Raw genomic sequence first — 19,910 nt, forward strand, 5'->3', positions numbered from 1 at the left:
CCGTCCAACCTGGTCTTGAACACCTCCAAGGACGGGGCATCCACAACCTCCCTGGGCAGCCTGTTCCAGGGCCTAACCACTCTCCTAGTGAAGAAAGTGTTCCATCCTAACAGCTGCGATGGCATTCTTTGCCGTCTTCCTTCAGTCTTTCTCTCCCCTTCCTTCCAGGAGTCCGATGGCGGTTTATATATCTGCATGAACACGTTTCTGGGCTTTGGGAAGCAGTATGTGGAAAAGCATTACCAGAAAACAGGCCAGCGGGTCTATCTGCACCTCAAAAGGACACGGAAACCGGTAAAAAAACAACACAAATCAAGTTGGCAGTAGTGAAAAATAATACAAGTCGTACTTGTTCTGGGAGGTGGGACGTGTCTCAGTATGAAATCAGGCGTAGAGTTTTTCCTTCTCAATTCTAAGTGGTGTTTTTCTTGGTGAGCTGGGGTTCCCTGCACCTTCAGCTCTGCTGATGTTGAGCTGTTGTACCCAGTTGCTGGCCCAAGCAATTGCTGCCGGCTTTGCAGTAGCATAACTTCAATCCTTGATGCTTGCCACAGCACGCCTGCCCCTCTAACTCTCCAACCCTATTTCTTCTCAATGAAATAGAAGGAAGAAGATGCTAATTCCAGCGCTGGGGACCCCCCAAGGAAGAAACCAACTCGCTTGGCTATTGGTAAGGAGCCATTTGTGTACCGTATATTGTCATTTTGGATCAGTCTTTTGGAGCTGCTTGGCTTCGTGGCATATTTCTGTTCCCTTTCCCCTTCTAAGTTAGCTATGGCTAGTGTCTCCTCTCTTAACTCATTATGCCTGGTAGAGCTTGGTCCCATACTGGTCTGTTGTTTCATGTAAGCTACAGGCAAAGGAGCCTGGGAAACTATTTAATTTTTACCTCTTGCCACAATGTTTTTTTTTCCTTTCTGTAGGTGTAGAAGGTGGATTTGACATCACAGAGGAAAAGTTTGAATATGATGAAGATGTAAAAATAGTTATTTTACCAGAACATTTGGATATTCCCCGTGATGGGCTGGAGGGACTACCTGACATGGTCAGAGACAGGGTATGTTTGGGTGGAGGGCAATGAAGCATTGCTGTGTGGGAGCTGCTGCCTTGTGATAATGCAGAACTGCTGTGAAGTCTCAGCTTGAAGTAAGCAGTCATATAAATTACTTAAACAGTGCTGTTATTGTATGGAGTATGACTGAGGCTCCCAAATACTGTCTTTTCATGAATGACTTGCAGTTCTGAACCTAAATGTACAGTGCTGTGGCACTGGAAGTTTCTTCTCTAGCACCCTGAATTGTTTTTCCTGCTCTTCTAACTAGATTGCCAGTGCAGTTGAAGCTATCCTTACAGCAGACTCAGCTTCCAGGAAGCAGGAGGTGCAGGCTTGGGATGGGGAGGTTCGACGTGTTTCTAAACACGCTTTTTCCCTGCACCAACTTCAGAATGATGTCCGCATCCCACCATGGTGAGCACAGTACTGAAATCTGTATCACTCTGTGTCCCAGAGGCACAATGATCATCTTCCTCTCCTGTCCCAGAAGATGAGATTTTCCTTTCTGGGGCCCTGCCTTATGTGTGTGTGTGTGTGTGTGTGTGTGTGTGTGCCTTGTGTAAACTCAAGACAAGAAGCAAACTGGGGTATTTCAGGAGGCTCAGCATTCTGAATTAAAAGATAAATGATATCACAGAAACTTTTGCTCATAATATGGTCAGTGGGTAATAATGGGGAAGGCTTGGGAGGTAGAACTCAAAGGTTTTTACCCTAACAGCACTTTTCTTCTGTTCCTTGTCGACAGTGGTTGGAAGTGCAGCAAGTGTGACATGAGGGAGAACCTGTGGCTGAACATGACCGATGGAGCCATCCTCTGTGGTCGGCGCTACTTTGATGGCAGTGGTGGCAACAATCATGCAGTCGAGCACTACCGGGAAACTGGCTACCCACTGGCTGTGAAACTGGGAACAATTACTCCTGATGGCGCTGGTGAGGAAGAGAGATCCAGAAAGGGTTATAGGTGCCAGGCACCACTCAGGATGACTTAGATCTCTCATAAGGTGAAAGAGGGAGGATTTCAAGGCTGATATTGCCCATGTTATGACCTGGAACGTGCAGTGTAAATCTATCATGAACTTTCCCACTTGCCACTCTGACCTGCAGATAAAGAACCAGCTGATAAAATCTCTCATTTTTAATCTGAAAGCTTTTAGAACAGTTATCCAGCTTTCTTTCTTATTTTAAGTAGTGGGACATCTATCAAGGATTCCTTGTGTCTAAAATCCGAGGGTACAGCACAGTAACCCTTTTCTCATGCCAGGTATAGCTATACCTATACCTCAATCAGTGAGAAAGTTGCTGATCTTGTCATGTATTTTGGAGGAATCTCAGTATTCTATGTGTTGTGCTACTCTCCTGAAGAGAGAAAAGAAAGTCCAACTGCTCAGTTTGTCAAAACTCCCAGTTCTGAGCACACAGTTGTCTTCATCCAGAGTGAATTTAAGATCACAGGCCATCATTATTTTCCTCTGTGTTTCTGCACAGATGTCTACTCATACGATGAGGATGACATGGTGTTGGATCCCAACCTGGCAGAACACCTGGCTCACTTTGGGATTGACATGCTCAAGATGCAGAAGGTGAGCGGTTGTTGCTGTGTAGGCCCAGAGGAGGAGAGAAGAATCTAAGTTTTCTTAGCTGGATCCCAACTTTCTGTGGCTGTGCAGAACCATTCCTGATGAAGAAGCGGTGTTTTATTTGTGGAATAGAGAGTTGCCTTGTCTGCTTCTCCTATTGCCTTTTTTGCCTTTCTTTCTTGTCCTGTAGTTTCATTTCACCATGGCTCTGGGTCAGTACTCTTGGCAGGAAGGTGCCTACACTCCTAGCTGTGCTCCCTAGATTTATTGTTAACTTGTGATTTTCATGTCCATTTTAAGGAAATGCCTTGGATTTCTCTCATGTTTCATAGCATTCCTCCTTCAGTCCCAGATATTCAAATACTTGAAAAGAATTCTCATATCTTCCTCCTCTTCTAACTTAATCGAACGATTAATTTTACACCATTTCTTTTCTGCCCTGCCCTTTTTACACCTCACTTGTTTTCTTGAGTCTTCTTTAAAGGTTTTCTCCTGTTCTTTCCCTCCACAGACAGACAAGACAATGACAGAACTGGAAATAGATATGAATCAACGTATTGGGGAATGGGAGCTCATCCAGGAGTCTGGTGTGCAGCTCAAGCCCCTTTATGGGCCCGGGTACACTGGTATCCGTAACTTGGGCAACAGTTGCTACCTCAATTCTGTGATGCAGGTGCTGTTCAGTATCCCAGACTTCCAGAGAAAGTAAGTGGCTTTAATCACTCTTTTCCATTGGCCTGGGATCCCCTGGCATCAGTACAAAGGTCTCCTAGAGCTCTGAGTTTCTGTTGCAGGAATCGGGCTCAGAACTGTCTTTGCTTGATGAATCCATACGTCCCTTAGATTGCTCTGGTTTGTTCTACAGGTACGTGGACAAGCTGGAGAAGATATTCCAAAGCGCGCCTTCGGATCCCACACAGGACTTCAGCACACAAGTGTACGTAGACTTTTGGTGAGAGAAGGAAGGCTGAAGCTGCCTGGGTGTATCCCTTCTGCATTGCTACAGGTTGCTCCCTCAAGCCTTGCCTCTTTGTTTCCATGGCCACCAGCAGACACACTGGTCTTCTGTGATCAGTAGGGATCTAAGCCGAGAAAGATCTGTTGAATGTCCTAGATGGAGAAAGGAGGGTTTATTTCAGTGCTGCTGGGGACTCTTAAACCTATGACGTAGGGGATGCAGTACCGTGTGTTACCACATGGGGATTTCTGGTAGGCGTATTCTGTTTGCATAACAGCTTCTTTGCAGAGAGGTTTGCTTTCTGCAGTGGAGGAAGATGGCTAAGAGCAAAGAGATACGTAGATTTAGGGGAAAAATAATATCACTCTCAGTGGATAATTTATATGTGCTTAAAGAGACTTCCTGCAAGAGGTATGGAAGAAGGAGCACACGTTTTCAGAGGGTGTTTCATTTAAATACGTTGCTTTGCTGTTGCACCTGCACTAAAACAGCAAAGCAGTACATGGAGGCTTGGGGTGAAGGAAAGGAAGGTAGCATTTATGGAACAGAATCCAGAGGTAAGCAAAGATTCTAAATTTGGGGTTAGGTGTTCAGTTAGGAGGGGACTGAGACAGCCTGGCCAGAAGGATGAATTGGTAGTGTTCAGTTCCAGACAAATGGCAACGGTGATGGGGAAGAATTGGAGTGAAGTGAAAGAACAGGCGTGGGAAGAAGTCACTCGAGCATTGCTATTGTCCATTAAGTGCTTCACGGAGTTATTCTTAACCTTCCCCTTGGGAAAATGTGATCAGTCTGCTCATAGCATTGCTATTTCTAGCTCAGGCAATTTCACTGTGCCCTGTTGTCTCCTGTGCTGTCAGTTAGATACGTTGCTACTTTACCCACGTCAGGCTGCAGTACAGCTTGGCTGCTGAGCAACAGCGGTTGAAAATGTTGAAGTCCAAGTAACTTTCCTTATGGGACCAGAGGGATCAGATCAAGATAAGGTGATCTTAGCTGATGCAGATAAGAAAGCCAGTCTCTGTGAGAACTCCAGTCATGCCAGCGTTAAAGCAGGATGGGTTGCTGTGGCTCCCAGAGTGTGTGGAGTTTGATGCTGACAGACTTTGTCATTCCAGAGCCAAACTGGGTCATGGTCTGCTATCTGGGGAGTATTCAAAGCCAGCTCCTGCAGAAGGGGAACAGCAGCCTGATCAGAAGGTGAGCTCTGGGTATGGCTCCCACATGGTGTATGTTAAATGGGGAAGGAGGAGGGAGAACCGTGTCTGAAGACATGCCCTGGGGTTTGTACGATGGCCTTGTCACACAAAGAGCGTGGCTAGGAGTTGAGTGTTGCATACCAGGACACGTTTAGTACATTATAACCACCTCCTTCTTCCACCTTGTTATTTGCAGGGTGTACAGAACGGCATCGCTCCACGCATGTTTAAGTCCCTCATTGGAAAGGGACACCCAGAATTTTCCACTAACCGGCAGCAGGATGCCCAGGAATTCTTTCTGCACTTCATCAACATGGTGGAGGTAATGGCTGAGTTTGTTTCTCTGATTTTGGAAAAGCCTGACTTTTTTTTCTTGCTGTAACTGGCCATGAGATGATCACAGAAGATGACTGTAGGTTCCTCTTTGCTTTTCCTGTGGACTGGGTATAGAAATTAATACTCTCACCATGTCCTGTGTGGGACTGCTGCTGCCATAGATACTTATTTCTGCCATTCTGATGCCACATCTGTCCATGTAATCTCTCCCTCTTTCAGAGGAACTGCCGCAGCTCGGAGAACCCTAATGAGGTCTTCCGTTTTCTGGTGGAGGAGAAGCTGAAGTGTCTGGCCACAGAAAAGGTGAAATACACCCAGCGTGTGGACTATATCATGCAGCTGCCAGTACCCATGGATGCTGCACTCAACAAAGGTCAGTAGTATGTCATAGCTAGGATAGCAGCATACATCAGGAAAGAGTCTTCCTCAAGCTACTGCTCTGCCACTTCTGAAGCCAGATCCTTCACCTGCTCTTGTAGGATTGGGCTCATTTCTTCAGTGGTGTGACAGTGATGTCCCTCTGGAGCCTCTCCCTCCTACACTTCAAGCTGGGCTGTGATTTAACAGCAAAGCAGAACTGCAGAAGCAGAACAGTGCTCACTTTGCTCCATCCTTGAGAATGAATGTCCATGTATCTGTAGGCCCATTCAGCCTCTAGTTGTAGGTTACACAAGTGTTTTATTTGTACCTAGGGGTGGTCCTTGACTCCTGTACTTTATTCTCCAGATGAACTACTGGAATATGAGGAGAAGAAGCGGCAGGCGGAGGAAGAGAAGCAGCCACTGCCTGAGCTGGTGCGAGCCAAGGTGCCTTTCAGCTCCTGCCTGGAGGCCTATGGAGCTCCGGAGCAGGTGGATGATTTCTGGAGCACAGCCTTGCAGGCCAAGTCTGTGGCTCTCAAGTGAGTGTGTGGGGTTTACTAACTTGCCAGGCCATGGTGAGCGGGCTGCAGCTGATTCACAGGGAGACTTGTTTTTATCGCCTGGAGGAGCATTGCCAGAGCTCTTCAGTCCTCCAGATCCCTTGTCCATAGAACATGAAAGCAGAAGGGAACCGGTCCATCAGTGCTGGAGTGTAATCCCCTGAAGGATTACAGTGAGCAGAACAACAGTGCGTGTGTGAAGTCCTTTCCATTAGACTTCAGCTGCTGAGAGGCTAGGAAAATACAGTGACATCTCAGAAAACTGGCAGCTTTTATTCTGAATGCAATTTAGCTTTAAAACTAGTAGTGACGAGTATAACAACACCAGTCCTGCGTAGTCTCCAGACTGTCTCTAAGGGACCTTTTTTAGCTGGTAAGGTTTGAGTAAAATGCTGAGCATAACAACTGAGTTAAAGTAGGGTAACTTAAATGCTAAGAGCAGAGCTTTAATTTGTCTCACTGCCAGCAGCACATCTCACAATGGTGCAAAGGTGTAGTGAGAAGAACACAAACTTAAGCAGCTTCCTTCTGTGATGTTACTGTCTTGCAATGAAAGAGTAGTCCCCAAAGAACCCAGTAAAGCCATAGAAAGGGAGGTGGTTTTTTTTTCCTGCATTATTAAGCAGTAGCAACTAAAAATGAACAGTAAAACAACTGCTGTGAAAAATAATGCTTTGCTTTTAAATAGTGAGTTGTGTTCAAAAGCTTTGTTAGAATTAGCATTGAATATATACTGTTGCTTAAATTAACTTGCTGCATGCTATGATTATTCTGATAATGAGTATCTGTCTCTCTTCATGTTGCTGCTCCCTTCACAAAGGTTCCCCTCTGTTTTCAGAGATGCCAGACACGCTTTGCCTCAAGTTGTCTGACTAAATAACGTTCAATCAAATTCACTCACTGTCAGCTTAAGATTTACCTCTTCCGCTTCACTTTTGCACTTGAAAGCTTGTCACTTTCTGCAGCTTTATCTGTTGGTCTAATAAAAGATTTTATTTCTTGCATTCCTTAAGAATCAAATTAAATCCTAAAATCTGAGTCAGCTTATAAAGTGCACGATTGGAAGATAAAGAATGTACAATTTTTCCTTATCCCCCAAGATTTTGTAAATGCTTTATTCCATCTAATCTTGTCAGAGCACCTGCTTTAGAGATTGTTTGGTGTTTAAGAAGCTGTAAGCTCAGCCCAGGAGAGCTTTGTGTATCTCCCTGCTTTAGGACATGCCCCTACCTTACTCGTGATTTCTTGAATGGAGTAGATACCCTCAGTCACTGCTGACAAAGTATAAACTGGCTGTTATGTCGATGTCTTTCAGAACAACGCGGTTCGCCTCTTTCCCAGATTATCTGGTGATTCAGATCAAGAAATTCACTTTTGGTCTGGATTGGGTGCCCAAAAAGCTTGGTAAGAAATACAGAGCATATTGGTACAAGGCGTCATAAATGGGTATTGTGATCCTTGCTCCACAGAGGAAAGTAACTACCCCAAGAGGAGCTGCAGGCCTGCATGTTGTATCCCCAGTGACTTACCCTTCTAGAGCTCCCAGCAGTGTCCTTTTGTTTCTGCCTTTGACTGAGCAAACCCTCTGTCTTGTAGATGTGTCCATTGAAATGCCGGAGGAGCTGGATATCTCTGCACTGCAGGGGATGGGGCTGCAGGATGGAGAAGAAGAAATGCCAGACATTGCACCCCCACTGGTGACACCAGATGAGCCCAAAGGTAGCCTGGGGTTCTATGGCAACGAGGACGACGACTCCTTCTGCTCCCCTCACTTCTCCTCTCCGACATGTTAGTGATTCTCCTCCTCTCTTCCTGATGCCTGATTCATTTCCTTGCTCTCCTTGTCTTGTCTCCTTTCCTAGTGGTTTCAGACTTTTCCTGTCCCTCTGTCTGTGAATATCAGCTGCCGCCCTTGCATGTGAGGGTGTTATGCGAGGGAGTTTGTTAATTCCCGCACTGTGGGAGATGAGAATGTGGCATGTCTTGTGCATTTAGAAGGGGTAGAGCTGAGACTGACACAAGATTTACCTGGCAGAAGTATCTAGACGAACCATAGCACAGGGCAGGGGTTGAAGGTTAGGAAATGGCCAGCGCTGCTGAGTTAATGAGGTGAATGAATCCCCGTGTTCCCTGGAGTGCAGCTGTGTGAAACCATGTATCTGAAAAAAGATTTTGAGGATGAGGAGAGCAGAGTGAGGAAATGGCTTGGGAAGCTGTATGGGACTGCACAAAACAGTGCAGGCACGGCTTGGGTGGGAGTGGGCGGCTCTAATCTCTGTCTTCTCACAGCCCCCATGTTGGATGAGTCGGTGATTATCCAGCTAGTGGAGATGGGCTTTCCCATGGATGCTTGCCGCAAAGCTGTGTATTACACAGGGAACAGTGGGGTTGAAGCTGCCATGAACTGGGTCATGTCACACATGGACGATCCAGGTAGGAATGAGATCACATGGCCATGGAGAAACTTAGTGCATCTGGGTCATGTCTCACTTCCTATTCCATTGCAACAGTGGAAAAAACAGTCATTTGAACCTCAGACTGTGTCCCTTTGGGGGCTGTTTTGTTTCCTGCTGCAGATTTTGCTAACCCGCTAGTTCTCCCCGGATCCAGTGGACCAGGGTCGACTATCGCCTGTCCAGACCCTCCATCAGAAGACAGTGTGGCCACCATTGTCTCCATGGGCTTCTCCCGGGACCAGGCTATGAAAGCACTTAGAGCAACGGTGAGGGGCACGGGTGACATCAAAGCCAAATAGTTTTCTAAGGAATAGGCTTTTGCAAGACTTTTCCTTTGCCTTCCAGAACAACAGCCTGGAGCGTGCAGTGGATTGGATCTTTAGTCACATTGATGACCTCGATGCAGAAGCTGCTATGGATATCTCAGAGGGGCGCTCGGCAGCAGAGTCCATCTCTGAATCTGTTCCTGTTGGTCCTAAAGTGCGCAATGGGCCTGGAAGTGAGTTTTCCAAGCAGAATGAATGGGGTGCAAGCTCATCCAATCTAATCGGTGCAGTAAATCCATAGGTATCAGTGGCAGCAGCTCCCACAGAGCTGAAGGGGAGCGGGGAGGAAAAGGAGAAGGGTGGCAATGTAGGGGCCTAAACCCTTCAGCATGGGGATTAGTTGGAAGCTGATAAGAGTGAGGCCAAGGAGGTGCTGTCAAATGAAAGACAGGAAGGACTGTGCTTCTTTCTCCCATATTCTGATCTTTGGTCTCATTGAGAAACCAAGTTCCAATCCATTTGCAGAACTCTAATGCCAATGCAGTTTTGCCCCTGGTCTCTATAGGGAGGTGGAATTCCTGCCACTACCCATGCAGCATACCTGAGCCAAACGAGCTTGGAAGAGAAAAGGCTCAGTGGAAGTTGTCATCTCGTGTTTCATTGCACATTTGGCCTCAAGTCACTCGCACTTGACTGGGACCCACGTTTAAGTTATTACCTAGGAGAGCTTCCATCAGATCTCTGAGTTCTCTAGAGGGCTGTGCACTGATCTGTGGCACCTTTATCTGATACCTCTTCTCTCTTCCTCACAAGAATATCAGCTGTTTGCCTTCATCAGCCACATGGGCACTTCGACTATGTGTGGTCACTATGTTTGTCACATCAAGAAAGATGGCAGGTAAGAGGGGATTTGACATAAGCGGTCTCTGAAGTACGGCTTTAAGCCACTGTTCTGCCCTATTTCTTCATGTGGTGGCGAACAGAGAGAAGCGAGCTGGCAAAGAGGCTCACGTAGCATCTTTGCCGTACAAAAGGGGGAAGCTGAGGAACGCTGTTGTGTGTTGCAGGTGGGTGATCTACAACGACCAGAAGGTCTGTGCTTCTGAGAAGCCCCCCAAGGACCTGGGCTACATCTACTTCTATCAGCGGATCCCCAGCTAGAACAGCCTCTCGCTGTGTGTGGAGGGGGGGAAAGCGGGCCCGAGGCAAGGAAGGGGAGGGTGGGGGCGGTCAGAGCAGGGCCCGCCTCCCCTGCTCCTCATACCCGCTCTTCCCTTCCCGTCCTCGCAGTGGGACGCTCAGGGGAGCCGTGTTCCACGCCGGGCTGCGGCCGGAGCCCCTGAGGTTGGCAGCGAAGGGGGTTGTGAGGGTGGGAACGTCCCTTCGCTCCCTGCAGCCGCTGCTCGGCTCTGCCGCTGGGGGGGACGCCGGCTGCCGGTGTCCCGCAGGGGCAGGTTGTGCATGTGGCTCGGGCCGTGCTTTCTGCCTGCCCTCCCGGGGAGGGGGCAGCACGGGAAGCGGCGCGGGCCGTGAGCGGTGCCCCCTCCCTGCGTGCCCTTCACATGCCAAAATACACGAGGGACAAAATAAAAGTCAAAATACGGCCTTGTCGGTGTGTTCTGTGCAGCTGCGGCCCCGGCAGCCCCAACTCGGGCACTGCTACGAGCTTCAGGACGGAGAAGGGAGGTGACGTGCCTCTGAGAACGGCCGCAGCCATCCCCAAACGGAGGCTGCCAGGGCCCCGGGGGTGGGAGGGAGGAGCTACCGGGGGTGGGAGGAGCTACCGGGGGGCTGGGCCTCGCGCAGTGCCGGGCTATAAAACCGGCCTCCGCGGGCTCCGTGCTGTTGCCGACCTTCCCCCCGTGCTGGTGACCGTGTGCCCCCTTCGGCCCCGCCATGGCTCCTAGGAAGTTCTTCGTGGGCGGCAACTGGAAGATGAACGGCGACAAGAAGAGCCTGGGCGAGCTCATCCACACGCTGAACGGCGCCAAGCTCTCGGCCGACACCGGTGAGGGAGGGAAGGAGGGAAGCAGGGCGGCAGGGCGCGGCCGCACGTAGCGCACGTCCCGCGCGGCGGGGCCCGGCCGGGGCACGGGAAATGTCAGGGGGCGGCCGGGGCCGAAACCGAACCCCGCGGCGGGGCTAAAAATACCGCGACACCGGATCCCGGCCGCTGAAGGGCACGGCGTCCAGCCCCCTACTGCCGGATGCGGGCGGCCTCCGTCCGCCGGCGCCGCGGGGATCTGCGGGCCCGGCCCCGCGCGGATCCTGCGCTGGGCGGTGAGGGGCCTCTGCGCGGCATCGTCCCCCACGGCCTCGGCCTGCAGCCCCTTCTCTGTGCCCGGGGTCGGGGCCATGATGTGGGGGCTGAGGGCACCGTGCTACTGGAGCGGGTTCCCGGAGCGTGCCTGGCCTTCCGAGCTGCCATACCCGCTGTAATCCACGTGTAACCCGACGCTGCCCTTTTCTCCCCGGTTCAGCCTCCTCGGTTCATTCCTGCCCGGTTTCTCGGCTGGGATCTTTCCAAGGGATTCTGCGAGGCCTGGCTTTCTGCCCGACCCCCCCCCACCCCCCCTCTCTTTCTGACCCCTGGAATGAGTTTCCCCTCTGCTGTCGAGTCATCAGATAGTAGGGAGGATGTTCCGACTTGGTGTGGTCCCCAAATGTCAGCGAGGGCAAGCTGAGCCTCCACCAAATGAGGGGCATGAGAAGGGGGAGGGGTGGCCTCTCAGGGCTGGGCTATGGGGCCAAAGGTTGTGTGCAGTTTGTTTCCCTTGTCCTTCCTATGGGTGACTTTTGTGCCTTACAGAGGTGGTTTGCGGAGCCCCTTCAATCTACCTTGATTTTGCCCGCCAGAAGCTTGATGCAAAGATCGGACTTGCAGCACAGAACTGTTACAAGGTACCAAAGGGTGCTTTCACAGGAGAGATCAGGTGAGCCCAAAATGAAGATTAAAGCCAGCACTGCTTTGCAAAGTGAGTTTCATCAGGTGATGCGAGTCAATACCTTCATCTGCTTTCTCATCAGCCCAGCAATGATCAAAGATATTGGAGCTACATGGGTGATCCTGGGCCACTCAGAGCGGAGGCATGTTTTTGGAGAGTCTGATGAGGTGAGAGCCTGGAGCGGAGAGGTGGTACCCAACAGATAATGCTGTGAAGGCTGGAGTGAGCAGTTGGAGGGAAAGGTGGGTGATACAGGAGCAGGTCTGACTGCCGCTTACCTTGTTTCCATCCCCAGTTGATTGGGCAGAAGGTGGCTCATGCTCTTGCTGAGGGCCTTGGTGTCATCGCCTGCATTGGAGAGAAGCTGGATGAGAGAGAAGCTGGCATAACGGAGAAGGTGGTCTTTGAACAGACCAAAGCCATTGCTGGTAAGGGAAGATAATTGACTCTTATTATTATTATGGACAGCTGGGAAGTAGCCATTTTGGCCATAACTGTCTGTTCCTGGCCTTCAGATACATAGCTACATTATTAACAAACAGTGGTCAGGTTATTAAAAGGTCTGCCTGTTCCAGGAAGCTTTTTTTCCAGATCGGCCCTTCCCAACATGAGGTACTGCACTCATGTCTACTTTCTTCTTTCCTCTCAGATAACGTGAAGGACTGGAGTAAGGTGGTTCTTGCCTATGAGCCAGTTTGGGCTATTGGAACTGGTAAAACTGCTACTCCCCAACAGGTAACAGCAAGGGCAAGGTGACTGATGAAATGAATGTGTGACCCCACTCGAGGTCTCCCTGGAGATGGAACAAGGTTCCTTCTTTGGAAGGGAGCTGTATGCAGGATGGTTCAGACTCCGGTTCCTATTTCATTTCAGGCTCAGGAAGTTCATGAGAAGCTGAGAGGCTGGCTCAAAAGCCATGTGTCTGATGCTGTTGCTCAGTCAACTAGGATCATTTATGGAGGTAAATGAGTCTAGGCCCTTTGAGGCTGCACTTACTTTGCTCACTGCTGTCGTACAGCATGCTCTGCTCTGCTGATGAGGAAACATGAGACTTAACATGAGCATGAAGAACCACTTACTAGCTTGGGAGACAGTCTTACCGTTTACAGAATAAGAGGTGGCTGGTACCTTGCAGGTTTTACCTCCTGCGTTATTGCCATTTTGGATTTGCTATGTCTGAACTCTTAATCCTGTTCCCTCTTCAGGTTCAGTCACCGGTGGCAACTGTAAGGAATTGGCCTCTCAGCACGATGTGGATGGCTTTCTTGTTGGTGGGGCTTCTCTCAAGCCAGAGTTTGTGGATATTATCAATGCAAAACATTAAAGCAGCCTGTGAGGAGCAGTCCCTTACGGTTAACAGCAAGAAACTGAAGCAAGAAGGGACCTTTTGTTGCACGTCTCTTGGTACAGAGGCTTCTTCTGAGGCTTTCCCCCACCACCACAATTATTGTTGTAGCTGTGCTGCTAACCCCCACCACCTTGTTGGAGTCCCATTAGTGTGAACCCATCTTCCTTTCTGAACTGGCAAAATCCTCGGTTATCTGGCGAGCTGTTAGAGCCCACAGTCAACCTGGCTCTTGCCTCTCTCTCTCTTTGCAGACCTGCAGGGAGGGAGGGCCACTAGTACTGGGGGGAGGAAAAAGGAACCACCATCTGCATCCTTCAGCTCCATCTGCAAGGAGCCTGGCAGCTTAGACCCTTGTGAGACACCTCACCAATGTCCTGTACTGAACAATAAATGAAAAGACAAAAATACCCTGCGTGTCCTGGTTCTTATTCAGAAGCAGTTAAGGACAAGGTGTATACAGATGAAGTACTTTGGGGGTCGATAGTTACAGGGAGTGCAGTGTGTTTGGGAGTTCTGCTTTTGTGGGGTTTTAGAACCCTGCTGTGAGTGCTGCCTGGAGAGCAGCTCTGCAGGGGACCAGGAGAGTGACCTACATGAGGAAAACAGATTGAGATGTGCATCACTCTTGCTGTATTCAGGAGGATAGAATAAAAGCTCAGAACGATCACAAGCCGGAACACACGGGGCCTGGGGAGGCGGATCCGCCGTTGCCCGTCAGCGTGGCGCTGTGGGAGCGGTGCCGGGGCCCGCCCCCGTTTCCAAGGCAGCGGCGCGGCCTGGCGGGCACGGGGCGCTGTGAGCCGTCGGGAGCGGGTCGAGGAGATGGAGGAGCTGAGCGAGGAGGAGGAGTCAGTTGGTCAAGAGCGGGGGGAGGATGAGGAGAAGCAGGGAGAAGGAGAAGAGGAGGAGAAGCAGGTGAGGAGGCGGTGGGGGCAGCTGGCCTTGAGCCCCCTCCCCCCCCCCCAAACCGCCATTTCACCTGTGTTGTGCTCTCTCCCTCAGGAGCTGGTCCCGTGTCCCCTGACGGAGGAGATGCTGAAGGAGGGTCTCTCCCTCCTCTGCAAAACTGGCAACGGCCTGGCACACGCCTATGTGAAGTTTGAAGCCAAGTATAAGTGAGTGTGCAGCATATGTGCAGGAAAAGGGATCCTCCTCACCAGTCTGTGTAGCCACCAATTGGCTGCATGGCCGCACCTAAGGCCACCAGAGACTAGACTGTGGGGCAGGAGTGTCACAGGGCACATTCTCGACCTGCCTCCCTCCCAGCCTGTGCTCAGCTTGCCCACTGTTAGCCCTGAGCTAGGCACTGCCTCCACTGTAGCCAGACACATGGATCTGTGGGGCACAATAGTGACCCCTAGGCTCGAGGGAGCCTATCAGCTGCTCTGAACTGTGATCTCTGAAGGGGATCTGAGCAGAACACCCTCACTACAAACAGTCCAAAAAAATTCCATTAAGCATCTCTGCATATAATTGATTAACATACACGTTTAAAATTATAATGCCACAATTGCCATGGGACAGTTTGGAGCTCCAGCCCCATGAGTACACCCAAAAAACTCTAGATGTAGCAGGCCTCACAAGGTACAGTCACAGTCACAGTCTAGGTGACTACTGGCTTTTTCCTGCTAGTAAAGTCTAATGATTTACACACAGCCCTGGATTGCCCCACCCCCCCAGGCTTGCCTTCTTCTTCTTCTCTCTCATTCTCTCTTCTTCTTCTACTCTCATTCTTCCCTCTCCTGACAGCTACAGTTCAATGGGAAGAAGTACTGTCTGTGCCAGGAAGGAAGGTCCTCTCGCTGGCATTCAGCCTTGCTTACAGCATCTTTAGCCTGTCCCTATTGCCTGCCTTTATCCTCCTTCACATAAGGCTTCATAGGACAACAGGGAGGTGGGAGAAGGGGCCCTCCCTCCCACCATAGTGAGAAGCAAACTGAAGGCTGGTAGCAGGGGAGGAAGTGAGAGGTGATTTATTCACTTTTTCCTTTCCACAGGGACTTGACAGACATCAGCCTCCTTGAAGGCTTCATTCACCTGCGGTATGTGGATTTGTCAGAGAACAAGCTGCAGGATTTGTCTCCATTGAGCAATTTAACCCACCTGCTTTGGCTGAAGGTGGATGGGAATCTACTTACCAGTGCACACATGCAGGAGCTTCCCTACCTCCAGGTCATCAGCTTTACTCACAACCAAATCAAGAATATGGAGGGCATTACTCATCCGCACTTGGCCAGCCTCAGCCTTAAAGGTGGTACAGACTACTCTCTTCATTATTATACACGTAGAAAACTCTTTGAGTGGTATTAACTCTCATTATTTCTCCATCCTCTGGTACTCAGGAAATAAAATCCAGGCAGCAATGGGTCTGAATACACAAGCATTGTATAGCCTGCGTGTCCTGGAGCTGCGAGGAAACAAGCTAGAGAATACAGCAGGGCTTCGCCTTCCCAAGCTCAAGAAACTCTATCTGGTAAGGAATCAGCCAGCTTGGGAAGTGAGGCTGAGGTGCTGCAGAGGTTGGCACCTTCAGTCAGCGGGAGGAGGGAAGACACTGTCCCATTCCAAACATCATAGTGTACACGCTAGCCTATTCAGTTCAGTCTTCACAGCCTGAAAGGAACTGATTTCAGAGAGCTAAAAAGGTAAAGGTCTCTCCTTTGGGATAGATCCTTCTATGATGTCTATTCAAATAGTGCATAGGCAGTAGCAGCTGACCAGTACTTGTTCTGCAGAGAGCAGGGAGACTGGCAGTGTTTGGTGTGTTGCATTCTCCCTTTGCAGGCACCTAAGGGAGAGCAGTGTTCTCTCCCTGTCAGCATTAGGCAAGGTCACACTCCATGTCTCCCAGGAACGTGAAGGTCAGTGGGGAAAGCAGTAAGTGTTCTCTGGATGACACATAGGAAGGTGATCACAGAACATAGACTGCTTTGGGTTGGAAGGGACCTTCAAGATCTTCTAGTTCCAACCTCCCTACTGTAGATATGGATGCCTCACACTAGACCAGGTTGCTCAAAGACCTGTCATACCTGGCCTTGAACACCTCTAGGGAGGGGGCATCCACAGCCTCCCTGGGCAACCTGTTCCAGTGTCTCACCACCTTCACAGTAAGGCATTTCTTCCTAGTATCTAGTCTAAATCTACCTTCTTCCAGTTTAAAGCCATTTCCCCTCATCCTGTCACTACCTGCCCTTCTAAAAAGTCTCTCCTCAGCTTTCCTGTAGGCCCCCTTCACATACTGGAAACCTGCTATTAGGTCCCCTTGGAACCTTTTGTTCTCCAGGCTAAAGAGCCCCATCTCTCAGCCTGTCCTCGTAGAGAAGGTGCTCCAGCCCTCCAGGCCCACTTCTCAGTTAATAATAGTATGAAATAACTTTCTGCCTATTCAGTCCACACTTCTACATGTACATTTTCCTATTTGAGGTCTCTATCTAACCCAATACCTATAGCCAGTAGCTCTTTCTCCTCTCTGATGAGCCTAATTGAGTATGGGTATAGCAGCACAGAGATATGGTTCACATCTTGGGCTGCCAAAAAAGAAACTGATTCAATATCTCATTGAAACTAAGAAGCAGCAATTTTCTTCTCCTGTAAACAGTTGCTTTAGGGAACACTTACTGCTTGAGACATAAATGAAGAAAATATGTTGGCTTACTCCTATGAATCACACAGTACTATGGCTTGCAAAGACTTGATGGTGGTCCCAAGTCATTACCTGTGCAAAAGCAATTAGAGATGATAAAAGGTTTTGAAAAGCTACAGGGTTTCTTTTCATCAGTACTCCCTGGCAGAAAGCACAGTGGAGACTGTTAGCTGAGTTTGTCTGCTGTTCTCTGATGTAAAGCTGAAGTCTTAGAACTATGGGTGCTGGAAGGAGGGATGAAGTGGCTAAGTCACTAGGTACAGTATAGAAATTCTGATTAAAACAAGTCATGTTAGCAGGAGTTAAACAACAGTAACACTTGTATTTAAAGAGGGAGACAGAATTCCTGAGCCACACATCTGAAGCAGGCAAACTGTAGGATGAGATTATTAAAACTACAACAACTGATTGGAATGTTGTGGGCTTGAATTTGTTTCCCACGTTCACCTGCTTATCAAATCATTCTGGAGGGGGGATACCTCCCGGTACTGCTTTGCTCTCTGTAGAAACATGTTGGTGTTACATGGTCCATAGGTAGATAAAGCCGATGTTGCAAGGGCAGGGTTCAGCGCACCCATCAAATAGGAATTCAAAGGTCAGCTTAAAGTAACTGAATCAAATTTGGTTAATATATGACATAGTTTCAGCATTCACAAAGTTCTGCCCACCGGCAGGAAAACTAAAGGCTGATTGTGAACCACGTGGTGCCTCAGTCAGCATCCATTTTAGGTTCAGTGCTGTGCGAAGGGTAAGTCTGTGTTACTTCATTGTGCAGTACTGCTGACAAAGGCTAGCTGCAGCATGGGCAACGTATTGTATTAGCTTCCACTAAGAAACGATAGCTTGCATGGCTGGAGCCTTTCAAACTGTTTGCGCTGGTGTAGTGGAGCAAGTGGGAGTGATAGTAGGTTGCTATTCATTTCACACACTAGTGGTCTGTGAGCTCCCCACCCTGATTCCGTCATCAGCTCCTGATTTCCTCCTCTCCTATCCTACCAGCTGAGGCTGTTCCCCTTCTGTTAGATTTGGGCATTGACTACATCACTGCTTGGGTAACAACAACATCATCCTCATCCTCAATACAAAACATGCCACAGTGATAGCTACTATGGAGAACATTAGCACTATCTCGGTTGAAACTAGGATAGGAGCCTCCCTCCCTGTGTCCTGTTCGGGTATCTGCATCCTTAGGGACTACAACCCTAAGCCACAATCACAAGTGATGTTCTGCTTATCTCTGGGTTGAAAGATGTGGTGCTAAGAAGCACTTAAACCAGATGTCAGGCCCTGCTTTTCTGAAACCTCTGTCAGGATCATGCAGCCCGCTTCTGGTCGTATGCATTTTGATAGTAGATTTCTCCCATAAAAGAAGGAGCTAAACTGGAAGTTCACTGGACTCTTGGAGTTAGCCTGGTTGTAAGCATGGTGCTGCATGGAGACTTCCAAAGGTCCTTTCCCATCTGACTCTTTGTGAGTGTAACCAGCATCCTGATCAGGTACAAGTGAGAGCTGCAGACATGTTCTCAAGGTATTTTGTTCTCTATCTCTAAAATTCCAGTAGAATTCCTGGTTTGGCTTCTGGCCATACTATGTGTCACTGCCAGGAAGGCTCCCTGTGTTGTTGTGTATGTATGATGTCCTGCTTCAGAGGTTGCTTGGCAGTGCTAGGAAGTCTGAAGAGTAGAAAGAGCTTAACAGGCCAGAAATAACTATTTCCTTTGCCATGTCTGCCTTTTTGTTTTAATTCTCACTTCCTACATCCCTGCTTAGGCCCAGAATACCATTAAGAGCCTTGAAGGCCTTGAGGCACTAGAGCAGCTATCAACCCTGCACCTGCGTGATAATGAGCTTGGGACCCTGGATGGATTCTCTAGCAGCATGAAGTGCCTGCAGTACCTCAATCTACGGTGGGTCCTCCCTGCTTTGTGTCAGGACTAAACAGCAGTTAATCAGGCTGTACTCCTATCTTTAGGATTTTCTGCTTTCTCTAGAAGCTGGAGACCTGATGGGTACAGGTTGGGTTCATCTTTATTGCTTTTGACTGGTGTTCAGGGCTCAGTTTTCTACCAGTTTCCCACCTCTCAGTAAAGATCTGCCCCTCCAGTTGCTCTCAGACCCTACACCATACCTTTAAAATCTTGCTGTTACTCTTTGTTCCATCCCCCTCTGCTTCTCCTCCATGTCCTGGCCATGACCACCAGTGTCCTTTTCTTCCAAGCACTTGCTGTACAGGGGGTTGGCATTGTCAGACATTTCAATGCACCGAACACAAAGAAATCCTTATTGTTATGACTTATACGGATCTTTCTCCTGCACATTGTGCTGGCTTTTCTTTAGGAACAATGCGATCAGTAGCTTGCAGGAAGTGGCAAAACTGCAGGTGCTCCCCATGCTGCAGGTCCTGGTGCTGATGGACAATCCATGCGCTGACGATTCAAACTACCAGCAGGAGGTTCTGGACCAGCTGCCAAACCTGAAGCGTCTCGACAAGGAACCAGTTGAGCAAAATTAGCGTACAGAGGCGAATGGAATCTGTTAGAAAAGGCAGGAAGAAGAAAAGGTATGAACGAGGATGTGAAAGACATAAGATCAGATGTGCTGTTCAGCCCCTCCTCCTTTGGGTTGCATGATGAAATAGCTGAGGGAGGTCAGTCCCAAGGGCAGAGCAGCCTGCAACAGAAAACAGGCTTCACAGCCTGATGGCCATCCCTGGTCCCAGCAGCACAAGTGAGGGGTGAAAGAGGAAAAGAAGCCAGGCATGGAGTCATTTCAGTTCTCCCTCTTTCCTTCTTCAGGAAATGGAGGTACTTCTCCAGGGTGATGTGACCAAGTGACCACCAGTTCAAATCCCTGTTCCCTGTGAAGATGTGGGGATGCATCTATCCATAGAGCAAAGCTACAGATACGAGGTTCACCTCATTTTGCCTGAAGAAGAGAGGAGTGTCCTGGCTGCTGCCTTCAGTTACCGCAGTGTTTTTACAGTCTCTGCACGTACATACTCCAAGTAGTCCCAAGAGGGGAAAAGGGGGGTTACAAACGTTGTGCTTTGATTTATGGCTCGCAGAAATTCTACGTGATTTTCTTATTTGGATAAAAATCTGTAATGAGCCTAGAGTGTCTGCAATTGTTTATCCTGCCCACCCACTCCTATTCCCTATCTCTCTCGCCCTCATCTGTCTGTGTCCGTCCCCTGTCTGTCTCTCTCT

The 19,910-nt window shown here is 49.2% G+C and overlaps 3 protein-coding genes across 4 annotated transcripts; all 3 read left to right on the forward strand.

The window, feature by feature from the left end:
• The first annotated feature begins 144 nt into the window (after window positions 1-144).
• USP5 (ubiquitin specific peptidase 5) lies at window positions 145-10,377 on the forward strand. Of its 2 annotated transcripts, XM_015872719.2 has the most exons (20): window positions 145-294; window positions 604-670; window positions 924-1,057; window positions 1,323-1,468; window positions 1,800-1,984; window positions 2,540-2,634; window positions 3,143-3,336; window positions 3,497-3,568; window positions 4,708-4,789; window positions 4,985-5,110; window positions 5,344-5,497; window positions 5,851-6,025; window positions 7,362-7,450; window positions 7,643-7,834; window positions 8,336-8,479; window positions 8,623-8,768; window positions 8,848-9,001; window positions 9,582-9,666; window positions 9,836-9,973; window positions 10,059-10,377. In XM_015872719.2, the coding sequence occupies exons 1-19, from the start codon at window positions 196-198 to the stop codon at window positions 9,927-9,929; spliced, it is 2,433 nt and encodes an 810-aa protein (XP_015728205.1). In that variant the 5' UTR covers window positions 145-195; the 3' UTR covers window positions 9,930-9,973; window positions 10,059-10,377. The 2 variants fall into 2 exon arrangements, with proteins under 2 accessions (XP_015728205.1, XP_015728196.1); XM_015872710.2 differs by having other exon boundaries at window positions 9,836-10,377.
• A 172-nt stretch (window positions 10,378-10,549) lies between these two features.
• On the forward strand, window positions 10,550-13,468 carry TPI1 (triosephosphate isomerase 1). The gene is made up of 7 exons (XM_015872776.1): window positions 10,550-10,776; window positions 11,578-11,701; window positions 11,796-11,880; window positions 12,009-12,141; window positions 12,363-12,448; window positions 12,587-12,674; window positions 12,919-13,468. Exons 1-7 carry the CDS (start codon window positions 10,665-10,667, stop codon window positions 13,035-13,037), a joined length of 747 nt encoding a protein of 248 aa, XP_015728262.1. The 5' UTR covers window positions 10,550-10,664; the 3' UTR covers window positions 13,038-13,468.
• A 257-nt stretch (window positions 13,469-13,725) lies between these two features.
• On the forward strand, window positions 13,726-19,816 carry LRRC23 (leucine rich repeat containing 23). Its single transcript, XM_015872769.2, has 7 exons — window positions 13,726-13,976; window positions 14,064-14,176; window positions 15,059-15,312; window positions 15,404-15,534; window positions 18,475-18,611; window positions 19,042-19,264; window positions 19,500-19,816. Exons 1-6 carry the CDS (start codon window positions 13,884-13,886, stop codon window positions 19,214-19,216), a joined length of 903 nt encoding a protein of 300 aa, XP_015728255.1. The 5' UTR covers window positions 13,726-13,883; the 3' UTR covers window positions 19,217-19,264; window positions 19,500-19,816.
• Window positions 19,817-19,910: the final 94 nt, after the last annotated feature.

The sequence above is a fragment of the Coturnix japonica genome, chromosome 1, assembly GCF_001577835.2.
Source record: "Coturnix japonica isolate 7356 chromosome 1, Coturnix japonica 2.1, whole genome shotgun sequence".
NCBI classification, from domain to species: domain Eukaryota; kingdom Metazoa; phylum Chordata; class Aves; order Galliformes; family Phasianidae; genus Coturnix; species Coturnix japonica.